Raw genomic sequence first — 27,547 nt, forward strand, 5'->3', positions numbered from 1 at the left:
ATTGCAAACAGTTACTGTGCAAATTGTGACTGCTTCCTGCCATCACATCTTAATACATTTGGTGTCAAATTCTGTAGAAATGAGAAAGTTGGATTTGCCACACTCGCAAGCCTGGAATGGTGATGATGTTTAGTGGCTAGGGTATTGACTTTGGCACCAAAAGACTCGCCCACATTGTCTGACAATGGGTATTTCAATTTAGCTCATGGTGCTTCAATTCCACCTGGTGCCAACATTGGGAGAATTTACAAACTTCCTAAATGCTAATATAAAGTGCTTTATCAATGACACCACATTTACATTCATCAATTCTACCTCAAATAAATATACACCCTAATGTGTACTGATCTTTAGATCTTAAATATTTTCAGTCTAACTGAACCATATCAGATGTCTATGGAATGTCATTGGTAGTGTAGCAGTAAAATTGTTTTTTATGTTCATAGTAAGCAAAAGAATTTCATGGTGTGCATAGGTGGTGTAAGAGTAATGAGTGTTTTTAATTTTAGGTTGAAAACCAAGACCTCTGCCAAGTATGGACTTTCGTCTCAGCCTCGACTGGTGGATATCATTGCTGCAGTGCCTGCTCAGCACCGGAAAGTCCTTGTACCCAAGTTGAAGGCCAAACCCATCAGAACTGCCAGTGGGGTAAGTCATGTTGAGAAACTTTGGTGTCCGATCTTGACATCTGCTTTACGAGTGAGAAGGTCACTTTCATTTAGCGGACGATGTAAAGAAAATCAGCTCTACACGAATGCTTTTTGATAATGGTGAGGTGGCCTAGAAAATGTGCATGGTAGTGTTTACTATGTTTCATATGACCATGACTTTATAACTTTGATGGATAAGTAGGTGTTCCAATCCCATCTTGCATTTATGTTTTTTATTTTCTTTGTCCTTGTTTTTTATGTCCTTACTTTGTATAACCTGTTTTAATTGCAATACACGGATCTATAGTTTTGACTGCTTTTGTGGCACATTTTGGAATTCAAGAAGTTGATTATTAAGCCTATTGAATAGCAACTGCTTTTGATCTTTATTGTTCTGCACAACATTTGTAAAGTCTGGTGGCTCGGGAGACAATTGTTATGTTGATCAAACTCAGTGATCCATGATTAGTAATAAAGAGTAGTGAATCTTAGATGTCTGTATCAACTCGTGAAAAATGTATTGTAAAATTCACATTGTCTTCTGATTCCCAAACAATATTGTGGTTGATGTTTCTGTATGTATGTGTGTTATATTTATATTGTGTGAATTTAGCTAAAAGTGAGCTGTTCAGGATCAAAGACAGTGAGTGTGTGATTTCCAAAGAGCTCCTCCCTGCAACCTTTGAAACTTGATGTGGCACTTAGAAAAATCTCCTGGAAAGCTGAGTACAGGCCTTCGTTCTATTGGCATAGACTCTGGACTTCGACTGCATTGGGTGTTTATAGGTAACCCCTAAGGGATCTCTTGGCCTTACCTGGTGCCCATAAAATACCACCTTTAATGCATGTTAGAATAACATTAAGGAAGCTGTGGCTGGAGAAACTTTGATCAAAGCCGAAGGAATCTAATTCCATCTAAAAAATGGGAACAATAAATCGGCTTTACTGGGAGTACATAGCTGTAGAAACCATTCGAAGAAGTAGATGCATCCTAACTACAGAATTTGCCAACTTTAAATAGCTCCCTGTGTTTGAAAATACGATTGATGAAATCCCGCCCTCTTTGGCTCGGAAATTTTATTTACAATTCAAGTATCAGTCTCTCCCCACCAGAGCCTTCTGTACTAAGTAGGTTAATGTACAATATGTGGGTGATGAGTGTACAGGGGGCAATTGGAGACCATACACCCTATTTTATTATTTTACTCTGTTTGTTGTCTCCAGAGAAAAAATTGGATACTGCCGATGTGCAGACACCTAGTCACTAAGGCACCTGGAGGCATTTTGGATTTTAAGGACCGATAGTTCCAGGTTGGTGGTATTCGCTGTTGCAAGATTCCTTACGACTGCCTAGACCTGTTGTTCAAAGTGTATCTGAGCAAGCGAATATGAACTTGCATGATGATATTTATTTGGAAAAGCTTGGATGAGCCTTTCTCACTTTTTGTATTTAACACCACCCCAACCCCCTGTAGACCGCCTATTGTGCATTTTAACTACTTGCTGTCAGCCATGATTTTTATCACTGCCTTTTAGCTTTTTGTAGCTGTGTTTTAACCCAATGTAATTGTAACTTTGTAATTTGATTAATGAAGAGTCCAAATGAAAAATTGCACCTTGTCGCTTAGTGATCCACTGCCATTTTGCACATTCCTTTTGGACCCCAAAAGATCTAAAAATCGGGGTCTATACATAGGCTATTATAGGGACGTATACCTATAACATTTGCACAGGCCTGCATATAGTTGACCTGAGTAGGATGCTCTGCATGCATCAAATCCCGTCCCGTAGTGCACTGCTCCTTACAGATGGGTGGCCTGCTAAGTCATTAGGTACAATGACAGGCTGGTTTTACAGAACATAAGTATAGGCATTGAAAAACCATAAAGACCCTATTGTTCAATGGAATAGGGGGATCCGCATTGTCTTGTATGAAATTATTTGCTCCCAAGCTTATAATGTTTGCATTTTGGAGACTTTCGATTTGTATGGCACTTACGGATAGTGATTGGTTGGTTTTATTATGTTTTTAGTTGTACTTTTATGATCCATTGTGATTGACATAACGTTTTTTGATGTTGATTTGAGGGGTGGTTGGTTTCTAGGAGTGAAATGAACTATTACTGCATCATGATGCTGTGTTCTTTATAAAGGTGTGACTTCAGCTGTTTCCTAAACCAGAGAAGGGTTGGGAAAGTTCTAATAGCTAAGGCTGTCATTCCAGAAACTGGATACTCCGAAAGAGGCCTATTTCCATTGGATTTTCTTGATATTTGTACTGCTTCTTCTTCAGTGTAATGGTTTCCTGGGTGCAGGGCTTCCAAGAGTCTCCTGAGGTGGCACATTTGTCAGCGACATAAGCAGGGATATCAGTCACCATGGCTTTGTAGATGATGCAGCTGGTTTTGAGGATTGTGGAGCCTGATAAGAGGAGCCAGTGAAGTTCCTTTAAGGTGGGGGTGATGTAGTCCTATTTCTTGATCCCCTGCTGAGGTGTGCTATCTCTTTTGGGGTTAGGTGCTAGACCAGTCAAGTGTATCGGTAGATGGAAATCAGACTGTTACAGACGTTGTGTGTGCCTGTATCTTATGTAAAGGGACCGGAGTCCCTAAGTTTCGTGTGTGTTATCTTATTTTGTCGTTTTCCTTCCCTAATTCTCGTGTGTGCATGAGGGTCACTTGCACTTTGGACACTCATTCGTGGAGAAGGCGAATCTTTCATGTTTGTGATCTTTGACACACAGCCCAGAGTGGCGACTGGAGCATACAGTGCTATTGGTGTTTGAGGCCTATGAGTTGGACAGCTGATGCGCATTGTTGTTAGTAAATGATGACCATACAGTGCACGAGGATACAGCAATCTTTATTAGGGCTGTTCAATAATTTCCTCTATCACCCTCCAACAGTGCCTCTAATCTCTCCATAGCCCCTCACTCACATGTATTTCAATTGTTTTATAGCACCTGTCATACCAGTGTAGGGTGCCGGAGCATTTTACATCACACACACACACACATACAGAGATAATGACTTGTATGTGCATAAATCAGTGTAACGAAAATGTTAAATCCATTCTAGTAGACATTTTTTTAAGATTGCTTTGTCTGGGGTTGCGCAAACTCAGGATTCAGAACGTAATACAGTGGTTAGGGTTGACTTTACATATAAGAATGTATTTTTACCCAAACAAACCCTTTTTAGCAAAATTAGGATAATGAAAGACTGGTAAAAAACACAACGTAGATTACGATTGCAATTTATGAACTGCACAGTAAGAAAAGGATCTGTGTGACAAGAGCAGTAACACACTGAGCTATGCACATACAATTCTGTTCTGTGATCTGCAAAGTACATGCTCTTTACAGCAGGCATATTAAGTCAAAGCTGCCACTAGTCAAAAAGACCTCTCTCCAGCAGGCACATTAATCACCAGAGTTATCTTGGCTCTTGTATTGTTACCTGAAAACTGTTGGATATACAAGGAACGCCCCCCCATCCATCCAGCCTCTCGGGGGAAACGCCCGATGCCTGGTCTGGCCAGTCCGGCCTTGATTTACTCTCTATTCTAGGTCTACTCCGATCACAGGTTGGGTAGACTGGTCAACTTTTTTATGCTGTACTTACTATTCGTGTTTAAATAGATTCCCAGCCGCTCCCAATTTTTTACAAAGTTGATCACCGAATTTTAGAAATCCGTTTACCTACCGCGGAGCCCGAGCAACCTTGGCCGATGCCCGGTGGAGCTGTTCTTTACAGCTATAGAGGAGTTTGACCCCTAGGCCGTCACCTACCCAGGCGGTCATCTGACATTGTTTTCCTTGTCTCCCCGTTTGTGTCTTCTTCCCTCCCCCTCCTCCTCCATCTGTGATTCTTTGATTCAAACTGATGTAACTATGTAACCTGTGACTCGCTGATTCAACTGATGTAGATAACAAAACTGTCTGTACCTACCATGGAGCGTGAGCAACCTTGGCCGATGCCCGGTGGAGCTGTCCTATGCAGCTATAGAGGAGTCTGGCCCCGTGGCCGTCAACTACCCAGCCGGTCATCTGACATTGTTTTTTCCTTGTCTCCCCGTCTGTGTCTCTTTCCCTCCCCCTTCGATGGAACTGTGACGACGCCCCCAGGGCGGATACCAAAATTGTTCTTACCTACCCCAGAGCCCGAGCAACCTTGGCCGATGCCCGGTGGAGCTGTCCTATACAGCTATAGAGAAGTCTGGCACCTTGGCCGTCACCTACCCAGCCGGTCATCTGACATTGTTTTCCTCGTCTCCCAGTTCGTGTCTCCTTCCCTCCCGCTCCTCCTCCCTCTGTGATTCTTTGATTCAAACTGATGTAACTATGTAACCTGTAACTCGCTGATTCAACTGATATAACTATGTATCCTGTAACGCGCTGATCCTCATGTAAAGCGCTCTGATACCTCTGGGTCTAGCCAGCGCAATATAAAACGTGGCAAATAAATAAATACAATAAAGTGAATTGCTCAGGATGAAACCATGTGGCCAACTGGGCATACAAGGTTTGGAACCTAAGTATCCTGGTTAAGACGTCCAAAATATATCCGGTAGAACATATCCTACCTCTTGTACTTGTCGAACAAGCTGAGGCTTTCCTCCTACTCTGATGTCCTTCACCAAAGGAGACTGGCATTTATCAGAACAAATACCAAACATTTGGATCTGACTTGCCAGAGCCCTCCTTAAAATGTTTCCCTTTAACAATGTCCCTTACAGCTTAAAAGCTTACTCATTCATCAATCTCATGCTTCCGCTTACAACAGTAAGCACGTTCTGGTCACAATGGTATATATTTTTAGAGGAGGTTGTTTTGATAGGCTTCCTTTTCACAAGTATGATATCCTTTTCATTGGACAAACACCATGTATAACATAGTGCCCATAAACATACAGCTAACAAGTCACCCAATTCAAATATTGTCCTTCACATGCTTTCCTGCCATGTGTTCTGAGCAGACTAAACATTCTGAAATGGCGCTTATAACTCCAAGTGGTGTCTTTGTATCTGTAGCTACCAAGTGCACAATTAACCCCAATGCACGTGTATTGTTATGAACGGACAGATTCTTTGATGCAAAGACGGAAATGAATGCTAATATAACTAGAACAGGGATTGATACAGGTATAATCCTAGACATTCTCATGCAAGACAGGAACACATGCAGGTAGAAATTAATGAAACCATTTTATAGCAGGGTTTGAAAAATCAACAGATTGCCACTAAACCTAATGATCAAATGACTACCAGGTTTCCTCTCAACTGTGTTTTCTTAGAGTTGGAGTAATATATATATTTTAAGTGTCTTTTTTATTATGTCATTATGATTATATTAAGTTTGTTTGACTAATATATCCACTCTGTTTGAACTCTTGGTCATAAGTTCGATTCTGAGGTTTCAATCTTTCATCCTTTCAAGATTGACAACATGTCACCTTTGGGTTGTTATGTAAGCTACATCGTTGGCGTAACTTTACAAGGGGTGCTATCCCACCCATGGGAGGCAGTGTTGAGCTTGGCTCAATACACCAGCGATGAAGGTGAAAGACAATTTTTTGTAGCCCTACAAAACATATTCAATGTGCAACTGACATAGATGTATTGCTTTTGGGTTACCAACAAACCCATAAAGGGATCAAGGGCACCGTGGACACAACAACAAACCTTATTTCGTTATTCACACTATCACACACACTGTACCTAGAAGAATAAACACTTTTAAGTTTGAAGTATTTATTACTACAGGAGCAATCTGTTTCTAAGTACATCTGAAAGAACTACACATAATATTATAAAAACAGCAATGAGACATGGGACAAGTAACAAGAATAAAATAAACATTTCTGGCATTGTTAAAATTTCTATTAAAATGTCATCTAGAACCTAATGCCTACTCTATGCACTATACTATGAGAACATGAAAGGCAGAGCACAAACAGTTTCTTAGGGAGAAGAGACGCTCTGCATGCCTTGTTGACAGCAAAGCCTGTCTATTTTTTAAAAGGAGGCGTGACGAGTGTTACCCACAAAGGGCAAACACCCACTGCGGTAGCAGTCAGTCGGTCTTCCTCTGGGACTTGGCTTTATCAGATCCAGGCGAGTTTTATCATCTGCGAAATGTGAAGTGCACTGGCAGCAGGAAAGACTGTCTCTGTCAGAATCTCGGGCGATAATCTAGATGAAGGACCTCTCTCGACATGTGGTCAAATGACAGTCCTTGTATCCTAAATCTTATCAGAGATTGAAATTTCTGTCATAAGTTTAGGAATGTCTGACATAGATTATGTCTATTAAAGTATGCGTTTCAGACGTTTCCTTAAGGACCTAAAAGGCAAAAGGACGTCTATTCAGACTAAATTGTCTTGGTTATGTCTGTATGTGTTTTTATTTAACTTTGACATGGTGAAGTGTAAACATGAGACCCAGACGAATGTCAACTTAGATGTTGTATCTGTCATTAATCAAAGAACATGATGATATCACAGTTCCTAGAAAGATGAGATCTGCCGACATCTGTGCCTAATGGCAGAGATGACAATGATTCTGTATAAATCTGGGAATGTGGGAGGTCCATTGTCTAAAATAAGGACGATGGCAGCATCCATAAGCTAAGAGGGGGGCATTATGTTGGGAAACTGTAAACATATGTTAACTGACAAGATTTCTAAGAGACTCCTCTGATTGAGCATGCTGTCTAGAAGTTCCCTTTTTCTTTATTTTTATAATGACTTAATTTGGATCACATGAAGCTGAGGCAGTCATTCAGCTGTTTTAAAATGCTTTTGGCGTGAGTTTCTCGGCCCCAAACCCCATCCTCTATGTGGATGCACTCATGACAGCTGGTCTGTCTGATATGATCTTGAAACGTAATCAACTATGCCTGCACTTCTAATCATTCCGTTACTGGTCTGAGACCTGGCAATCGGAACCAACGTTTAAGAGTCAAATCTATCTCAAGGCTCGTCCTTGGGCCTTGCTGGCCTCTTACAGGTCATACTGGCATGTGACCAACTCCTGTTAACATCTAATCTGCTCTGCTCCATATCTCTGAAGGAGGATTCTTGCTGGTGGCTGCATTGCTGCTATGTTGCCCCTCTGTCAGATCTGGTGCTCTCATTCAGCCCATGCTTCTGAACTAGCAGAAACTTGCCTTTGCTGGCTTGTATTGTGTTTTTTTCATTATAGGTGTGAGATTCAAACTATATGCGTGCGAAGTCCTATGTGCTAATAAGCAAGAACTGGCTAAGAGTTTCACATCTGGCATGAGACCGTCAAGCAGATCAGTGATTTACTGCTCACCAGCCCTACAAACTTTTCAAATGCAGGTTAGGAACAAGTAATCCTACGTGTTTGTGAAAAATTGGGTTATTGGTTGAGGGGGGTGAATACCCTACTCAAATAACAACCACAATCTTTTTCATGGTGAACCCCCACCAAAGTCACTAAATTAACCTGTGTTTAACCCTCTGGTTGCATGGCACAAAGCAGTCAGGCTTAACTTAGAGGCAATGTGTAAAGTATTTATGCAGCACACAAACAGTAATAGAGTGAAAACGCACCACAACAAAAATCCCACCCGCGAATATAAAAATATAGCACATTTTAATAAAATAAATGAGACAAGAATGTCAAAAATCCAATCAGTTGAAGAGATGCAGTTTTAAAGATTTAGGCAATTATAGCGCCTGAAAGTACGAAGCGCCACTCGCGGTTATCTGGTCGTGCCAGACTGGGAGATGTTCAGGCAGACTGCGATGGGGCATGGGCCGAATACAAGAACCACATTAGTCCCGCTGAAAAAGTTACCTTCTCAAAGTCTGGCTCGAAGAGTCCATTTCGAGGTGGAGGATGCTCCAAGGAGCAAGGCGAGTGTTGCGGATAGTCGTGGCTGTAACGTGAAGCGCAGGCCTGGCATCACGGATGGTCGTTAATGTAGTGCGCAGGTCCTGCTGGGCGTTGCAGATGGTCGTTCCTGGAGCTATGTGGGCTGTCTATGTTGTAATGTGAAATGTACTTCTGGCATTGCCGGTTATTGCACTAAGTTGCTGTAGCACAAAGAGTCGGGTTCATCAAAGCTTCTTGTTGGCCAATGTCATGGGCCGCAAGATCTTGGTGCGAACGGACCGTTTGCAGTCGCAAAGAGCCCAAAACATCAGCATTTCTCTCTTAGTTTTCAGAGGAGTGCACTCTGCTGCCAGCCAAGGGCCCAGGACTGGGGAGGGGGTAATTCTTGGGATCAAGGATTCACTCTAGCAGAGGCCAGAAGAATTCAGGCAGGGCCAGTTGTAGGTCCAGTGGCAGCAGTTCAGCTGAGCAGTTGTAGGGAGGCCTTTGGAGCTTGTTGTGTCTCTGTAGCTCAGAACAGGAGGTGAGCCAGCTGACCCTTGGAGTCTGGGATGAAGGAAGGAGGGCAGGTCCAGTTTTCCTTCTCAGAGAGTAGGGCAGGTCTCAAGTGGCAGGGCAGTCCTTCCTCTGTAGTGTCCGCAGGTCCAATATTAGACAGAAGAGTTGATGTGAGTGTCCAGTAGTTCTATCTGGTGCCAGCTTTGAAAGTTCTAAACTATCCCCCCACATCTTGTTCTCAAATTTGCATCCTTCCCCTGCCCAGGCTTTAAGCGGTCGGGGTGACAATAGGCTGGTGTTGCGTTTTTTGTGAGTATGCTGGAGGCAGCTCCTTTGAACTGTAATTAGGGCAGGGAACAGCTCCACCCCAACTATACTGACAGGGTGTCCCATCCTGTCCACACCTAGTCCTTGTTTGTCTCAGTGTCTGGGAGGAATAGACCAAGGCCAACTGCCGAATACACATATTTATGTGACACAGAATAGATGCTACAGGCACTAAATGGTTAGCACAAAAAAGCAAGCTCTATAATAGAGACATTTTCAAAATTGTGACTTAAAATACGACTTCACCATCAAAAGAGGATATATATTACAGTTCATTTGACTATAAACGTGAAAATCCTACTTGTTCCCAATCAAAAGTTATCACTTATTAAATGTAATAAATTAACCAATGTTATCCACTGGTAGAGGTAGGCCTTGTAGTAGTGAAAAACAAATGTAAGAGTTTTTTACTATCAGGACATGTAAAACTCAACAGTCCATATCTAACTTTGTAAATGTACTGCATCTTGCCCTTTGGGCTGTTCAGCTCTTATCCTAGCAGTGACTTGTATGTATTGAAAAGGGAGGTTTAGATGTAGCAAAAGGGTTGTTTTTCTAGGCCAAATTAGCAGTTTAAAACTTCACTCAGACTGCAATGGCAGGCCTGAGACTCGTTTGAAGGGCTACTTAAGTGAGTGGCCTAATAAGTGTTGCAGTCCCGCGTTTTATTTACAGGCCCTAGGTACACATAGTACCACTTTACTAGGGAATTGTTAGTAAATTAAATTTGCTAATTAGGTGAAAGCCAATTTTACCATGTTCAGAGGAGAGAGCACGAGCACTTTAGCTCTGGTTAGCAGTGGAAAAGTCCAAAACCCAATAAAACGAATTTCATCAAACAGGAGGGGCGAAGGCAAAAGGTTTTGGGGAAGATCACACAAAAGGCTGGCAGGTCTAACAATGCAGAAAAATACACATCATTTTGTTTGCATTGCAAATCAGGCAAGTATAGTCTAAATTAAAGCAAGTTTTGCTAAAAGTGTACATAAAATGATATCTTTGAACATTTTATTTCAAATTTCTTCATTGATAATGAAATTCTATTGCTTTTTGTGCTCATGAAAACTAAACACACTAACAAGTTCAGAACTAGATACCATTCAAAGTTTTCAGGCCTATGGAATTTTTATAATTTGAGAAGGAGACAATGTCACAGGAAAATTAATCATCAATTCGCCACTTAAGTAAACTAAAATAGGTCAAGCAGCTTGTCCGTTCTTTTTTTTTTTTTTACATTTTTTAATTTTTTTTTATTTTTGAAACCTACTGCAATACAATGGCAGTTGAGACAAAACATACTGAAACTTAATCACTGAACGCTCAGTTCAAGAGATAATAAAGTAAAAAGGAGATGTATAAAAATAAGAGAGCAAACCACTGAGCAAAACAGGGGCTCCATATATATCAAAACAAAGCAAGTTACAACAAATCTAACAGAGCCACTTCTTTTACCCAATCCAATTGGTTATTGGTGCCACAGCTTCTTACCCATGTCCTGTCTCTTACAGCCTTTCAGCCTATATACTGCTGACTCCATGTTGTATATGGTGAGTAACCTAGACCTCCAACTTATAAACGTGGGGGGATCCGGATCGATCCATTGCGATGTTATATTATCTCTTAAAACAGCCATAGCGAGGAATTCTAAACCTGTTTCCGATCTAGTCCATCCCACCATATCCTGAGTCTGATCTATCCCCAGGATCACTAAACCAGGGGTTATCACAACCATCTTACCTAGGATTTGGTCCAGCAAAAGCTCAATGTCTTGCAGATATCTAGCAAGTTTAGGGCACCAAAAAAACATGTGAGTCGTATCTGCAGCTATTCTCCCACACCTACTGCAAGAATTCCCACGTGCCCCAGACCATTGAGCAATTTTACCCGGGGTGTAATATAAGTCGAAAACAGACATATAGTACTGTGCTCTCAGGCTACCAGTTATCAAAATCTTGTTTGCCAATTCTAGGGAAGCCTCCAGATCTGTACCCTCCTGAGCAAGTTTCCTGTCCGACCTAAAATTCTGGATTGACAAATCATCCGGAAGAATAGACCGGAGATTTTGATAAATTATACCTATTCTAGACCTTAAAGCTATGCTCCCCACCAATGATATTTTAGCAAAGTTGGCGCCTCCCTGGGCAATTGCTTTGCTCAAGTAGCTTCTAATCTGTAAAAACTTTAAAAAATGTCTAGTAGGCAAACCAAATTTAGTTTGTCATTCTGAGAACGACATAATTTGGCCTTCGTCGAAATATTCACCCAAAACGTTAATCCCAAAGAGCCCCCCAATTTATAGTTGTCTGGTCCTGAAATATTGGCGGAAGCAGACCAACCGACATTAGAGAGGTATAAGCGTTAAGATTTGAGATTCCAAGCAAGCGCCTCATTTTTTCCAAATAGAGAATGCAGATTGAGAAACTATAAACTTAGTTTTCTTATAGTAACTTGGTTCGATTACTCTTGTTAGGCAATATTGTGCATCCTCCCCTAATATAGCTTCATAAATAGTCGGTCTGACTGGTTCAAGGGACGAGTGTCTTGTTTCCCACCAACAATATCCCCATTTGCTGTAGTAGTGTTACCTAGTGATACAGCCTTAAAGAAGGCAACCCCCAGCCACCCCTTAATCTCAGGAGAATTAACCATTTTGCTGCCCGTCTGGCTTTATGGTAGCCCCATAAGAATCTATTACAAACTCTTTCTGCTTTTAAGATACAAGAAGCTGGAAATTCTAAGGGAATTGTCCTAAATAAGTATAAACATTTTGGAAAAATAAGCATTTTGATGACATTGCAGCGTCCGTGCAAAGAAAAATGAAAATGATTTAATCTTGACAATGTCTGATCCACACTTTTTTTTTTTTTTTAAAGTTTTATTTTTGTTGTTGCTGTCTCATGGTATACAGTAACGTACATTAGATCAGTATTTCAGCGTCAACATTCCGCTGCCTTAATCAGTAGAGCAACTTTTTAATATTTTACCCCCCCAACTTAAAGTGCTACTTTCAGGGTTCAGACAATAATTAGTAACGTTTTACATCAACATTAGAATGTCTAAATGCATCCATCAGGTCGCGGTTCATGTATACAATCCATTATGATCATCTGCGGGCAAGTGCCCGTGGTCCTGTGCCCCCTAGTATCCCACAGTCCCTTCCCCCCTCCCTCTCCTCAATCCAGGCCTTCGTCATCCTCTGAGCTGTCCCCCTCTTCTTCCTCAGGCAGGGGCTCACAGAGGTCTCCCCTGAATTTATTCCAGGGCGACCATATCCCGTTCCATTTCCGAGGATTATGTCTCTGCTGATACACAGCCCGCTCAGTTAGCATAAGCACATCCATATTTCTGCACCATTGCGCCAGTGTCGGTGCTTCCTGTGCCCCCCAGTTCTTTGCGATGTCACGTTTCGCTAGCATAACCCCTATGACCACCCACCTCTTTGCCTGCAACGAAAGGTCCGTTGGGCCCCAGACATTCAGGAGACAGATCCTGGGATCTGGTGTAAATGGGTTGTGTAGAGTCTGACCTATCGTGCGCGTGACGCGCCGCCAGTAATCCTGAATATATGGACACGTCCAAATAGTGTGGTATAGTGTGCCCTCCTCCCCGCATCTTCTCAGGCAGTGTGGGTGTTCTGCTCTATGTATTTTGTACAGCGTCGTGCGGGTGTAGTAGACCCTGTGTAACACTTTGTACTGGATCAGTCTGAATCGAGTGGAAATACCCGCCTCCCTGGGCGAAGCCAGCGCTGCGTTCCAGTCTGCCTCATCTAGGTCCCCTACCTCGTCCTCCCAATACCCCTTTAGTTTCCCCAGTGGGTCCGGCAGGTTATTCATGAGCTTCCGATAAGTGAGAGATGTCGCCCCGGCCTCCATGTAATCTGTAAGCAGTCGGTCCTCCAACGGAGCCGACTCCGGAGGCGCCGCGCCAGTGTCCAACACCGATAGGAGTGCGTGCCTGATTTGTATGTACCTATATATTTCGGTCTCTGCAAGGCTGTATTGTTCTTTTAGTGTCGTGAAGGAGAGCACACCCTCCCCGGTCCATAGATCACCCACCGTGGAGATCCCAATGGTGTCCCACTGGTCGAACCCCTTGGAACTGCGCAGGTTACCGAGGGCCTTGGCGTCCCATAGTGGCGTGAGCTTGGTGATCACTCCCTCCCACCCCAGCCGTCTCTGAGCCTTGTGCCATAGGGCAACAGTGTGTTTGGTAGGCCCTTCTAGCTTCCTCACCATCCCTTTATTATAGAGCGGGGCTAGCAGAGTGGACAAGCCCAGTTGGTGTCTATCCGCCCTGTACGCTGGGTCGTCTTGCGGTGCGTGGATCCACTGGTTAATCACCTTGAGATGGGCCGCCCAGTAGTATAGTTCAAGGTTGGGGAGGGCTATCCCACCGCTGTACCAGTCCCTGGTCAATTTCAACTGTGCGACCCGGGCCGGTTTGTCTCCCCACAGGAGAGTGGACAGTTGGGCCGAGACTTGACGGAAGAATGACACGGGGACCACCGCCGGCGTGTTTTCCAGAACATATAGGAAGCGGGGGAGAGCCAGCATCTTAAAGAGTGCCGCTCTACCTAACAGTGTTAGGGGGAGATTTTTCCAAAGGCGCACATCAGTCTTCAATTTGTCCAGTTGGGGCTTAAGATTCCGGTCGAGGAAGGCCGAGTGCTCCCTTGCAATCCGTATCCCTAGGTATTTAAAGGTGTCGTGTTCCACGAGTAGTTGGCAATCTGTGGGTAGTATTGGGAGGTCGCCTTTTATCATATATAACACTGATTTGGACCAGTTGAGTTTATAACCCGAGGCCGTGCCGTGGCTTTCACATAGTGCCAGCAAGACCGGGATACCGGTCGTGGGGTCCGTGAGGTAGACAAGCATGTCGTCCGCGTATAGGGAAACCCTATCCTCGCCTCCACCTTCCCAGGGTATACCTTTCAGCAACTGGGTAGTCCTGAGGATCGTGGCCAAGGGTTCTAACACCAAGGCAAACAGTAGTGGCGAGAGTGGGCACCCCTGTCTCGTACCCCTTGCCAACGGGAACTCTCTCGATATGTATCCGTTCGCAGTTACCCTAGCCATAGGTTCGATGTATAGCAATCTGACCCATGATATGAACGTTGGGCCGATACCCATGTGTTCCAGGACAGCAAAGAGATATCGCCACTCCACCATATCAAATGCCATTTTGGCATCAAGCGACAGTACCGCTGCCGCTTCCTCCAGCTGCGGGGCTCGGGCCAATACTCCGTGCAGTCGTCGCAGGTTCAGCGCCGTGCTGCGGTGTGGCATAAAGCCCGATTGGTCCGGGTGTATAAGGTGCGCCAGATGGGGCAGTAGTCTGGTGGCCAACAGTTTCGCCAGGATTTTACTCTCGGCATTAAGGAGGGAGATCGGGCGATATGAGTCGCACTCCTCCGGGGGTTTCCCGGGCTTGGGTATTGCGACTATCGTGGCAGTGCGCTGATCAGGGGGGAGCCTTCCCCGTTCCCGGCACTCCTGAAACATATCGAGCAATGGTGCGGATAGTGTCTCGGACACGAGTTTGTACCATTCTATTGGCACACCATTGGGGCCCAGTGCTTTCCCGGGGTGTATTGCTGCTATGGCTGCCTGTAGTTCCTCCTCCGTCAGATCGGAGTCGAGCTCGTCCCGTTGGTCCGGGGAGAGAGTGCGGGTCGGCACTCCCGCCAGGGAGTTTTCCACCATTTCCTGTGTGACCTCATATTCAGGGGAGTACACGGAATGGAAATGGTCAGCTAGGAGCTCCACTATTTGCGCCGGACTGGTGTGTATCTCACCCTGAGGGTCTCTCAGTTGCAGTATCGCTCGCTGGCCACCCCGCGCCCTCTCTAACCATGCCAGGAGCTTCCCCGCCTTGTCGCCTATGTCGTATATCCTGCTCGCTGTGGCGGACATATTGTCCCGCACTCGGCGGCGCAGAAATTCGGTGTGGCTCTGCTGGGCTAGTCGGAGTGTGTGCTGGGTGTCTCCAGTCGGGTTCCCCTCGTGGTCTCGTGCGGCCTTTTCAAGTTGTTCCTCTAGGTCTGTCAGCTCCTGACGTTGTGTGCGTCTGTGCTGTGCGATTACCGAGATCGCCTGTCCTCGGAGGACAGTCTTATAAGCCTCCCACAGAATCGTGGGCGACTCCACGGACCCCACGTTCTCTGCAAGGTAGGACCGAGTGCCCCTCTTCAAGGCCCTGTTGATGCCCGATTCTTTAAGGTAACCCGGGTAAATCGGGTAAAGTCGCCTGCAGGATTGTCTCTGACTGAGCAGAGTCAGTGTAAGTGGGGAGTGGTCAGAGATCCCTCTCGGCCTAATTTGGGAGTCAGCGAAAGCGAGGAGCCCCCCCCCCAATGTCAGGAAATAATCTAACCGCGACAGGCTGTCATGGACTGTCGAGTAGTAGGTGTACTGCCTATCATCTGGGTGGAGTCGCCTCCACACATCTACTAGACCCTGTGCTTCCATGAAATCATGCAGTTTGGAGGGCCCTGGTGTACGCATGCGCGCTGGGTGGCGGTCTAGGGAGTCTTGTGCCACTGCATTGAAATCTCCCCCCATGACAAGCTCCCCTTCAGGAAGGTCTAACAGGAATTTCCCCAGTTCCGGGAATGCTACGTTGTGTAGTGCTGGTGGGATGTAGACCGAGACCACGTTCAGTGGCTTCCCCTCCCACTGGCCGTGTACCGCTGCAAAGCGCCCCTGTGTGTCTGTCGCCGTTGATTGGGCTATGAACCTGGATGAGCGATGAAGCAATATCCCGGAGCCCCGGGATCCCTTTGTGAACCCAGAGTGCGCTATCATGGTGTATCCTCTCCTGTCTAGGGCCTTCGTGGCTGTGCCGGTGAGATGCGTTTCTTGTAATAGGACCAGGGCGGGGTGCAGCCTCTTTATACCCTGCAGTACCAGCCCACGTTTAATCTTGTCGCCCAGGCCTCTCACGTTCCAGGACATGAGGAGTAGCGGGGGTGTTTGCCCTACGTTAGTGTCCTCCCCCATCCTGTGTTGGATTACGGCCTGTGACTGTACGCTCGGGGATGGCCAGGAGGTCTGTGCAGCGCCCCTGTGTGGTGCATTGTGACCATACCATCTTGTATTCGTGTACCCCTTCGTAGCTAACCTGACCCTGTGTTGAAACTAAAAACCAAAACCCCCTTCTACCCCCAACTCCCCCCCTCCCTGCCCCCCTGCTCAACGGACTCAGAACTGCCCGCCCCCCCAACTCAGCAGAGTGCCTGATCCCATCCCTTAACATAGTACTTGCTCGCTGGAGTGAAGGTTTCTCCGTGATCGGCGGCCCCCATCTTCAGCTGCGGAGGCCGCTCCGCCCAGTGTCCAATGCAGCGTTTCCTGTTCAAATCACGTTCCTTTCAGTCGGGCCATGGCTGTGTCTCACAGATCTCCGTTTGCCTCGTCCTCCTGATGGTTGGGTAACGGGGAGTGCACCTCTAGATCTCCGTCGTTGGTTTGTGAGCCCTGTCGGGGGTCAGCTGTTCGGTGCTTGTTCTGTCTATTTGAGCGACGAGGGCCCGCCGCTCTCCAACCCTCCAGCCAATCTTGCGCCACCTCTGGTGATTCAAAAAACCAAGTCTTGTTGTCCGCCACGACCCGAAGCTTGGCCGGGAAGAGCATCGAGTATGGGATTTCCCTAGCCCTGAGTTCTTTTTTGACCTCAAAGAAGGTTCGCCTCCTCCGCGCCACCTCGGCCGTGTAATCAGGGAAGAATGCCAGCGTCGCGTTCTGGATCTTGATAGGGGGCGAGTTCCTTGCCGCCTGTAGGATGGCATCCCGATCCCTGAAGTTGAAGAGTCTCGCTATGATCGGTCTGGGGTTAGCTCCCGTCTTGTGGCGTCCCCCCGGTACCCGGTGCGCCCTTTCCACTGTGAAGAAGGCTGAGAGTCCTTTGGGCTTCAGAGTGTCCGTGATCAACTTCTCGACATATAGGTCCATTGCCCTCGTGTCTTCCGATTCCGGCACACCAATAATACGGATGTTGTTCCGTCTCGAGCGCCCTTCTTGGTCATCGAGCTTGTCTCGTAGTTCTCTGTTCTCCTTCGAGATGCGTTCCATACTAATCTGGAGTTCCGAGACGTCCTCGACCAGGGATTTGGTCACAACTTCCATATTGTTCACTTTCTCTGTCATTTTATGGAAGTCCGCCCTGATAAGTGTGATCTCGGCCGAGATCGACCCAACTGTGGCCTGTACCTGCGTGAGGGCCCGCATGACGTCGTCGATGGTCGCTTTCTTGCCCCCGGACATTTCGGTCGTCTTGCTCGCCTGTGTTCTGGCGTCCTGCGAGGGGGAGGGGGAGCCGGGTTTTTCATAGGCAAAGCGGTCCAGGCGTGATTGTGATGTTCCGCCTTTATGCCCTTTGCCAGCCATCCTGGGTTCGCCTGGGCCAATCTGCCGTCCTCTTCCAGCTGCCGGGGGTCTATCCTGTGCTCCTGCTGCGGCTACGGGGGGGACTGTGGCCTCCTTGAGGCGTCCCAGTAAGTTTGCAGATGTGCACGGGCCTCCGGCGTGTGGTGGCCGGCCAGGTCACTGACTCCCCAATGGGGCACGCTGTCGAATGTCGCCGTTTTACAGGACTCCCCCTGTCCCTCTCCGCCACCTCCTACAGCGACCCTGGCACCGGAGTTTTCGTGTTCGGGGGGGGGGGGGGGGGGGCCCGGGTTTCACCCAGAGTAGTCTTTTGCTGCGAGGACGGGTGCCCTGTCGGTTCTCGGGCGGGGGCCCCTTCGGGTCTGGTGCGCTTTGCCCGGCTCTCTGATCATCCAGGGGGGGGGGGGGGGGGGGTCGCCGTACTCACACGGTGCCGCCGCCGCCAAACTCTGCTCTCCGGCCGCTGCTGCTGCAATGTCGGCGTCAGCTTCCCCCGTCGTCGCTCCGGTTCCGTCGAGCGTCCCCCTCACCTCCGCTGAGCCTCCCGACAGTCCGATCGGCTCCCCTCGGTCCGGTACCGGATACTGGAGGGCTCGGCTTCCGAGTGCCCTGGCGTTCTCCGCGCTCCGCGGCTTCCGGCTGATGGCTGCCTGACTCGAGCCGCTTCCGGTCGGCGCGCTGCTCACTGTGCCTCCCGGTCCGGCGGTCGCCCTCAGGCCCGCTCTGGGCGCCGACTGTAACTGGTGTTCCTGACCTCGGATTGAGGTCCAGCTGCTCCGAATCGCCGCCGCTTGGTCCTGGGCTTCGCTGCCTACCCGCTTGGGTAATTAAAGTGCCGGATAAGTGTTCGGATTGAACTGGGAGCCGCCTGCAACACGGAGCTCTCCTTCTAGGCTGCCGCCATCTTCGGCTGCTAGCCACGCCCCCCCTGATCCACACTTTTGATTATTGGCTGTATATTCAATTCTGGTATTTGCTCTACTGCTGCAGTAATTTTTATGCCCAGATAAGTTGCAGATGTTACAGTCAAGATCTCCTGCGATCTTGAAGTATCTGTATAAATAATCTGAGTTTTATCAGGATTTAATTTATAATCTGCAACCAGCCCAAATTGTTTTGCAAGGTCATACACTGCGGGTAGTGCAGATCCTATGTTAGTTGTAAAGATGGCAGCGTCGTCAGCGTAGGCCAGAGTTTTATACGAAATGCCATTGACCTTTGCCGCCACTATTCATGGATCGGCTTCTAGCTTGTATAGTAAAGGGTCAATATACAACTTGGCTTTTCAATAAATCCTTTAAATGAATCCTGTCGCACTTGCCAGCGGATGTTAACATTTTCTAGGTCTGTGAAGCACATTAGGAATCCAGTTGGGGAAGGATGTGTGTTTTTAATGTAGTTGAGCAGCAAGAAGCGATTAAGAAGAGAGAGAAGGCAAATACATAGCAGGTCCTCACTCACCTCAATATCTGTATTTGGTGGTGTGCCCCCACTAGTGCTGTATCCCACCCCACCTTCTTGTACAGCGCTCTGTTGTTGTAGAGCTTGGTCTGCTATCTCCCAGCACAGGTGCATGCACACACTAAACTTCTGTTTCATTGTAATGTGCAGATTAGATTATAAATGAACATTCTAGCTCTGTGCCCCAGTTAGAGCTCGTTTGCTGCAAAATTCACCCACTGTCTGATTTCACTAAAGTTACGCAAAATTCCAGTTGGGCTTGTTTACGTGACCGTTTTCTTTAGAAAAAGCCAAATTTTCTAATTGTCATGCTTTTTTTGCAGATTGCTGTTGTTGCAGTCATGTGCAAGCCTCACAGATGTCCCCACATTACGTTTACGGGAAATATATGTGTGTGAGTATTCCTCATGTGCCTCAGGTAGCCTTTGTTAAAGAAATAAAAAAAGTCCGTTTTTAAATGTGATTCAAGCGTATATTTGAAAAACTGTACGTATAGATTTGTTTCCCTAAATATATTGGCTCAGAAATAAACAATGTGTGTACATGTTAAACAAAAAAGATACTTTTAGTCTGAAGCTGGGAATGTATCAGTCCACCCTGCCTGTAATTGTAAATGTTATGTTTCTATCCACATTGTGTAGTTTTTTTAGGTCTAGCGGAAGTCGGGGGCTTTTTTGTTTTTAATAAACATAAATATACTCTACATATTCCCATACAGGGGTTTCACAGCCTCCCCTCTTCACCCAAGCAGTAAAGCACACCTCTGTCTGGTGCTGTTGCATTGGTGTATCTGGGTGACCTAATATCACTGATTTCCCAATCTCAAGTCTAACATTGTGAAACGGGAAAAAAACATCCCTGGCGAGTAATCCAGATGTGTCCTCCAAGGCCAGTAGGTGGCAGTGTAGAAAAGTGTGGTGTTTCATAAGTACTTGAAGGAAAAGTTGCCGGCATGGGATTTGTTTGGTGCTTTGAGTTTCACAGTGTCATGAAGTCTATATTAATAAGATCAATCAGCTGAATAAAACAGCAACTGTGCAACGTTTTGTCAATTTTTAGAGAGATCAATAGAGACTACCACACTAGCTCTATAAACAGTACAAGGACTCAAACTAATTAATGGTCACTTTTGTAGTTATGTACAATACAAGGTGTGTTAAACAAAAGAACAAAAGTAAAGCAACACGGGAAGGTTTGTTCTTGAAAAAGGTTTTTGTTTATATTTGTATAGAAATAAATTGTCAGAAAATAAAGGGTATACAATTAGTAGCGATTGCATATGTATCTTAAGTAAATGGACCTGAAAAAACAATCCATTAGTACAAAAGAAAACAATCCAGTCTGCAGCAAAGTAGATAAAATTGACTTCTTTTAAAAGATCATAAATAGAAGGTCAAAAACAGTTTGTTTTTGACTTTCTATTTATGATCTTTTAAAAGAAGTCAATTTTATCTACTTTGCTGCAGACTGGATTGTTTTCTTTTGTACTAATGGATTGTTTTTTCAGGTCCATTTACTTAAGATACATATGCAATCGCTACTAATTGTATACCCTTTATTTTCTGACAATTTATTTCTATACAAATATAAACAAAAACCTTTTTCAAGAACAAACCTTCCCGTGTTGCTTTACTTTTGTTCTTTTGTTTAACACACCTTGTATTGTACATAACTACAAAAGTGACCATTAATTAGTTTGAGTCCTTGTACTGTTTATAGAGCTAGTGTGGTAGTCTCTATTGATCTCTCTCAAAATTGACAAAACGTTGCACAGTTGCTGTTTTATTCAGCTGATTGATCTTATTAATATAGACTTCATGACACTGTGAAACTCAAAGCACCAAACAAATCCCTTGCCGGGAACTTTTCCTTCAAATACTTTGACTGCCCAAGCCCGCAAGGGTTTATTGGGTTACCCACCCCTATCAGAAAGTTTCATAAGTACGACATTAGCAGAACGTTTACGGTGCCTCTTGAGTGTGCACTTTTTGTAGTATAGATCAAAATACGCAGAGTATTGGGTTTAAATCTGCAAGAGTGACAGAAACAACATTTGCGGGCACAGAAGAAATATTCTTTGTCAGACTATGATTGACAGTCATCAGGATCTGGTTGAACACACAATGCTCATGCTGTGCTCAGGCACAGTTGTTATATCCTTTATGCTTGCACTGGTTTATCTTTATGCGTGCACTGGTTATGTATCCCTAAGTTGCATCTTTCAGTTCCCTAGCACAGTAGAATGTTACTCTCTTGGAAGCTCCAGTGATACAGTTGATCTCTGGATGCTGATGATCAGAGACACTTTGTGAGGCTCATTGGTGCTGTACTCTCCTACTGGAATAAATCTACCTTTTAACCATACTATTAGACTGGATTGCCTTATTCAAGGACACCACATAAATTGGCGACGAGCGGGCGGAATCAGAGAGAATCAGAGCTGCCAAATAATATATGTGGTAGACCATCTGCGTGAATAACAAGCAGTATACTACATGATGTGCTCCCCTGTCACCTGTTTAGTATGTGCACAAACTCTCTGATGAAGAACAATAAGCCAAAAACACATGTACGCCCCGCCCTCTCCCATCAAAAGAGCCTAGCTCTTTTGATGGGGGCATCTCAACCACATGCATCACTCGATTAAGGAGAGGTTTGTCTATCGAAACATGACATAAACAGAATTACTTCTGTTGGGTGGCATCCCAACAATATTTCCATTTGTATGGCCGTAAAAGCTGCCAAAACTGTAGACCAAGCTGGAAAAATTTGAAGTTTCGGGTTCAACACATTCTTCACACTGAATATTTATGGAAACACGTCACCAGTTGATCATGCATCACCACATATTATTCCTATACATAGCATTGACGAGGATTTGAATTATGATGTAACTGGTGTACTCTAATGTACATAAACCCATTAACCAACTTATCAGGTCTTCCTGAAGTGAGCGCTTCTGAAGCATACTCTGCCACATACGCCCTTTATTGGTGGACATCCTCTATCCCACATACATCCAGTTCAAGTGGCCTCTATGAGTAACAGTCATAATTGCTGAGCCACCATGTTCTCTGACTGCTTCAAGGGTTATTTTCTCCATCAGGCTTAAGGAAATGACTCAGGGAAGTCAGGCCAGTGGCAGAAGAGATTTACTTTTCTTTACAAACAGGAGTTTGCCCTTCAAAACTCTAGAGTCTCCTAAAAGATCAAATAAAATGTGAATACTTATCAACCAAGATTGAAAAAAACTGATCCTGAAATTGGACTTCATTAAAATACACGGAATGTGACCTAACACTAGCAAACCTGGCCTGTTTTGGGGAAAAACGTAACTTCTGATGGTAGGTTTCCCAAAGTTACATGAAAATGTTATTGAAGCAGCCGTTGTGAAATTATTCTACATGCCCTGGCGTGGACCATGCAACTGTTATTATTATTTTTTTCTTGTCCTTGGCAAGAACAGTATCTCACACCATCCTCAACAGAAACCATCTTTCTGTAATAACAGTGGTGCAAAAACCCTCAAGAGACACGTCTCTTGCTTGTCTACTGCCCCTCCCCAATATTCTAGCACCACATTTTGAGAAGTTTATATTTACCATTAGTTCAGTGCTTTAATGACTCAATCAAAGAGTGAACAAATACAGCAAGTATATTTAATAGAGAGTAAATTATGAAATTAAGCAATAATTATTTGCGTGCAGTCTCATTACAGATGCTTCCTGAATTAGCTCACATAAAGGTTACAGGGAGAGAGAGGCAATCTATCACTGCAAATCAGTCTGTGTTCGACCTTTCGCAAGCTTGCTATTGTAGATAATTGGGAGTTTACAGCAGAGAGCGTAGAGATCATGACAGACTCCTCCTGCTACTCCACCTCACACCTTCAGCCAAGAACTAGAAACAATACGCTTCCTTCCGGGTAAATAGACCTCAGGGAGACTGGTATCCACCGTCCTGATATCCCCACCTAGAAGTTCGCAAAAGAAGGACCTTATGATAGTGTGACCCACAAGCTACTAAAAGGATTCTTGGCTTAGACTAAAGAGATACCTTCCACCTTCTCTGTAGTCACTGGCCTGTTCAAACAGAGGATGGCACTTGGGACAGAGTATCCCCAAACATCAAGTGGTAAGACCGACATTCCGTACGCATGCATTTTGATACTCTAGAAGAGGTGACCAATGAGCCCTGAATGATACCTGGGATCAGAAGGCAGAAAGAAAGCCTGGGGAGAAAACAGAGTCACCTGAGTAAATCAGCACATCACCATTAACAGCCATGCATACAGAAGAGAAGTTACCTGCTGTGCATGAACATTGATTTTTATGCATAACTTTAATTTGGCACAGCCAGGACCATTTCTTCATATACCCTACGCATGGTTCTAAAGCAATAGTTTTATACCAAATTCCCACTTCAGTGGCAAATAGAACCTTGGCACTTTCCAGGACAGTCACTCCGATAATGGACGAGTCTTGCCTTTTTCTGCTCAGAACCATCATGTCTAGCAGGACGCTATCAGCCCTTCCGCAATCTGATATTCTTCAAGCATAGATGGAATCCAGAGAGTGAGTAGGAATATAGGAGACAGATCGAAATGACTATCCAAAAGCGGGATATGTGATTTGCATAAAAAAAATCCCAGACTTCTCAATGCCAGACCTGTTCTCAAAGTTTAAGCGTTACAAAGCAGAGGTCAGCTACGTAAAAGAGGCTGTGAGAACCTAAGGAAAAGCTTGTTCTAAGCATTATCATTAGCCCTAGTTGTATTTAAAGAGCAGCATAGTCTTCACTGGGGGTTTATTTCTTTTGAGCACTGGTTTGTTAGACTGATTTAGACCCAATTAATGCACTTCGTGGACACTAGAGGAGCAACCAGAAGCCAGCAGCTAGGTAGATTACATATTACCATTTTAGGCCCGCCTATAGAGCGTTGGAGAAATTGATTTTAAAAATCTGCAAAAACAAAGAGAAACATAACCGTCAGGAAGCCAGACAGTGGCAGTTTCTAAAGGAAGACTTATTACTAATACTACTACCAACATTAGAACACAGACTTAATGCAATCTTACATTATGAGGTGGTTGGTACCATTGGGAAGGTTTCCTACATCGTCAAACAGATCTGAAAACACAAATCAAAGTATACTGTGTAGACCTTAGACCTATTGAAGTAAGTATACATCTATAACATATCACAAGCATAACATTGGGAATCAGTACATCGCAAGGAACATGGATCGGAGGCAAGTTTATGTATTAACTTTAAAAAATAAATCATCTATGTTCTTCACCTTATCCTTAGGGGGGGGGGATATTTATGTATCTTACACACTGGTGGGTCCACTTCTATAGGAAGAATGTTTTTTTGTTTCGCCAATACATTGGCTCTACACAAAACCTTCCCAAAAAAGTTCAAACAACTCCGCTCCTTGCTAGAAAATTTCTCACCTTTCCGTTAAGCTGAAACAAAAGAGGTTCGGGGGTGTTCTCTAAACATTGGTTGAAGGTGAAGTCGGAGTGTCTTCCCTTTTCGTAGTAAATCCTAGTCGCATGCCATTTGTATGTGACAGTCACTTTTTTTTTTACGAGAAGTAATTTGAGGTGTGATATCGGGTTTGATAACAGCCAACACATGTTCTGCTCCTTAGGGCTGATATGCCTGGGTCTTCCTCAAGGCTTTGAGAAAACAGAAGTAATTCCCTTCATGTCTTCAATCAAATTGTGGTTTCAATTGTATTTACATCTGACAGCTAAAGAGGAACGAGCTTGAGGGAGCTGCAGGGAAGCCCTTCATGTCACAGAGCTAGTACCCACAAATACTGCTTTTGAACTGTTAAACAAAACAGAATAAGTAGTTCTGAATGCCTGCGTCACCTTCTCCAGATCCACAACTCCGTGCTTGCGTTCCTTTTTGGCTGTCAGATCATCGATTTGCCATGTTGATTGTCTTTGAAAAGTTTGGGAAGCAAATCGGAAAAAACTGTTGAATGGAATTAAACCAAATTTGGCAGAACATTAGGACATTCTCAAGCGTGCTTTTGTGTTTTTTGGTGTAAATCTATCCAGCTGTTTTTAAGAAATTCTCATTTAGAGAGGTGCTCATTGTGGTCATGAAGGGAGTCAAAAAGTTTGTGATATCTCGACTGTTGGCATCCAGATGGGAGAGACACTCTACTGGCTTTAGGAGTACGTGACAGAGATAGGTGTTGCCCCACAGTAGAAGCCCGGTAATGAACTATGGAGCAACCTCAGAAGAGTGTGGGTTGAGTTTCAGAGACCGTCAGATACTGTCTCACCAGTCTCAGGGGGGTGATGTGGGGTACTTTTTCAAGGCACTGGATGGTGGGGTGAAGGGTACTATGTGAGGGGCTGGACAATTTGATTGCTAGAGAGCATATGTTCTGTCATGGTTTTCCGGAGCTGTCTGACCCCAGGGTGCTTGCACTGGAGGCAGACCTTTTGGTGGATGCCAGAGGGTCTAAAGTGGCTTTTGGGAGTGATCCTGAAGGGGTTGGGTCAGGTTTTCCCCAACCAAGAGGGTAGAGGGTCCCATGTCCCTTCTCAAGGTAGGAGGAAAGGTAGGGGTGAGCAAAGGCCCAGGTTGCCAAACACCCAATCCCAGGGCCTGGATAGGTCCCAGAGGGAGCACCAGCAAGGGGGCCTAGTCTGTACCAGGAGGCCATCTCCTGAGGGGGACCTCGTAGTGTCAGGAGAGCTGGGGGGTGGCTATCACAAACGTCCCACCAGTTCTGATGTCTGGCAGCATCACTCCTGACAGGAGCATGCAGAAGTCCAGATGGAGGGAGGAGGGAGGAGACAATCCCCAGTGTGTCAGGGGATGCCAGCTCTGAGGTCAGAGCACCCCAGGACTGACACTGGTGAGGCATTTTTGGCTTGGGAGGACTCCATGCGCTGTCAGATGGACAGAGGGCAGGAGGCCATTGCCCAGCAGACTATTGCACTACACTTACAGTAAGTGTTGCCCTTGGAGTAGGGTGACCAACCGTCCGTAAATTTCACGGACAGTCCGTAATTGGGACCTTACGTCCGTTGTCCGTGAGGATCCCCTTTACGGACGCATTTTGTCCGTAATTTTGGCCTTCACAGGGAGCAGCACTGCTCCCCTGCCAGAGGCCTCACCCGCTGATGGAGCCACCTCGCCCTCCTCCTTGGGGCACAGGAGCAGCCCCTCCCGCCCATTGTCATTCAGTATGCCGCTGATTGCCTCATACAGAATGTCAATGGTGCAGTCTGGGGGTGTTAAAGCATGTGGCGGCCTCCTCCTACCTTAGTGTAAGCAGGGCAATCTGTTAGAAATAAGGTAAAACGCACATGCTGCAAAAGTAAAAAACTGTTTATTTAAAGAAGCCTGAAAAACAAATTAAAAAGAAGGGGTTGAAGTTCCTTTACTGTCCCATCATTTTAGAGTGAGATATTTTCAATATTATATTCAACAAAGCCCTGGTTACTGCTTTTTTTTATTTTAGGCAACTAGCACCCATTGACATAGCCAATAGTCCTGGCTTCTTGTTGGTGTAATGATACTTGCTGTATTATACATCTGGATGCATTGACAGAAACAACATAATACTAGACATGCCTAGGTGTTTTAAACCACGCCCTTAATTAAGAACACACACTTTGAAGAGTCCCCCAAGTTTTTTTACACCACTTAAAGGCGTGGTAACCACACCATTGCACAGTCACCTCACATCCTGGCACTGTGCATCATGCATGACTCCTGACTTCTACGTTTTCCTATTGCCTATGTGCAGGGGCATAGTGAACCCTCCCCCATCCCACACATTAGGAACTACAGCGAGGTGAAGTTCTTGATGGGCCTCTTCTGTCTGCGACTCTGCAGACAAAGGCTCAGCTCATAATGTGAAAAGGTGGGAAAGTAAATAAGTAAAGGAATGTGTGAATGGCTGGATGGATTACTGAAAGGAAAGGATGAATGGATGAATTAAAGTGTGAATGGGTAGATAATGAAAGGATGGATGAATGAGTGAATGAGTGGAAGTATGGATGAGAGAAAAGGTAAATAGATGATGTATGTGTGGAAGTGTAGATGATGGGCAAGTGAATGGGTGTATGGATGAGTAAGTGAATGGATGGCTGGATGGGTGAAAGGGTAAATGGCTGGATGGGTGAGTGAATAGATGGATGGGTGGAAGAGTGGATGGATGACTGTACGGATGGATGGGGTGAAAGGGTGGGTAGATGAATGATGGATGAGTGAAAGGGTGGATGAAGGGATGGATGAGTGAAATGATGGATGGATGGATGGAAGGATATATGGTGGATAGGTTTGCAAATGGTTGAATATGTTTGGATATAGATGGGCACA

The 27,547-nt window shown here is 45.2% G+C and overlaps 1 protein-coding gene across 1 annotated transcript in view; it reads left to right on the top strand.

Annotated features, from left to right (window-relative positions):
- The window catches only part of ELP3 (elongator acetyltransferase complex subunit 3), an 805,914-nt gene that overhangs the window by 43,687 nt on the left and 734,680 nt on the right, over positions 1-27,547 (top strand). The window contains exons 3-4 of the mRNA XM_086928018.1: positions 510-648; positions 19,513-19,583. Coding sequence (XP_086784144.1) covers positions 510-648; positions 19,513-19,583 — 210 coding nt within the window. The remainder of the gene's footprint in view (positions 1-509; positions 649-19,512; positions 19,584-27,547) is intronic.

Source organism: Lissotriton vulgaris, chromosome 6 (genome assembly GCF_964263255.1).
Source record: "Lissotriton vulgaris chromosome 6, aLisVul1.2, whole genome shotgun sequence".
NCBI classification, from domain to species: Eukaryota; Metazoa; Chordata; class Amphibia; order Caudata; family Salamandridae; genus Lissotriton; species Lissotriton vulgaris.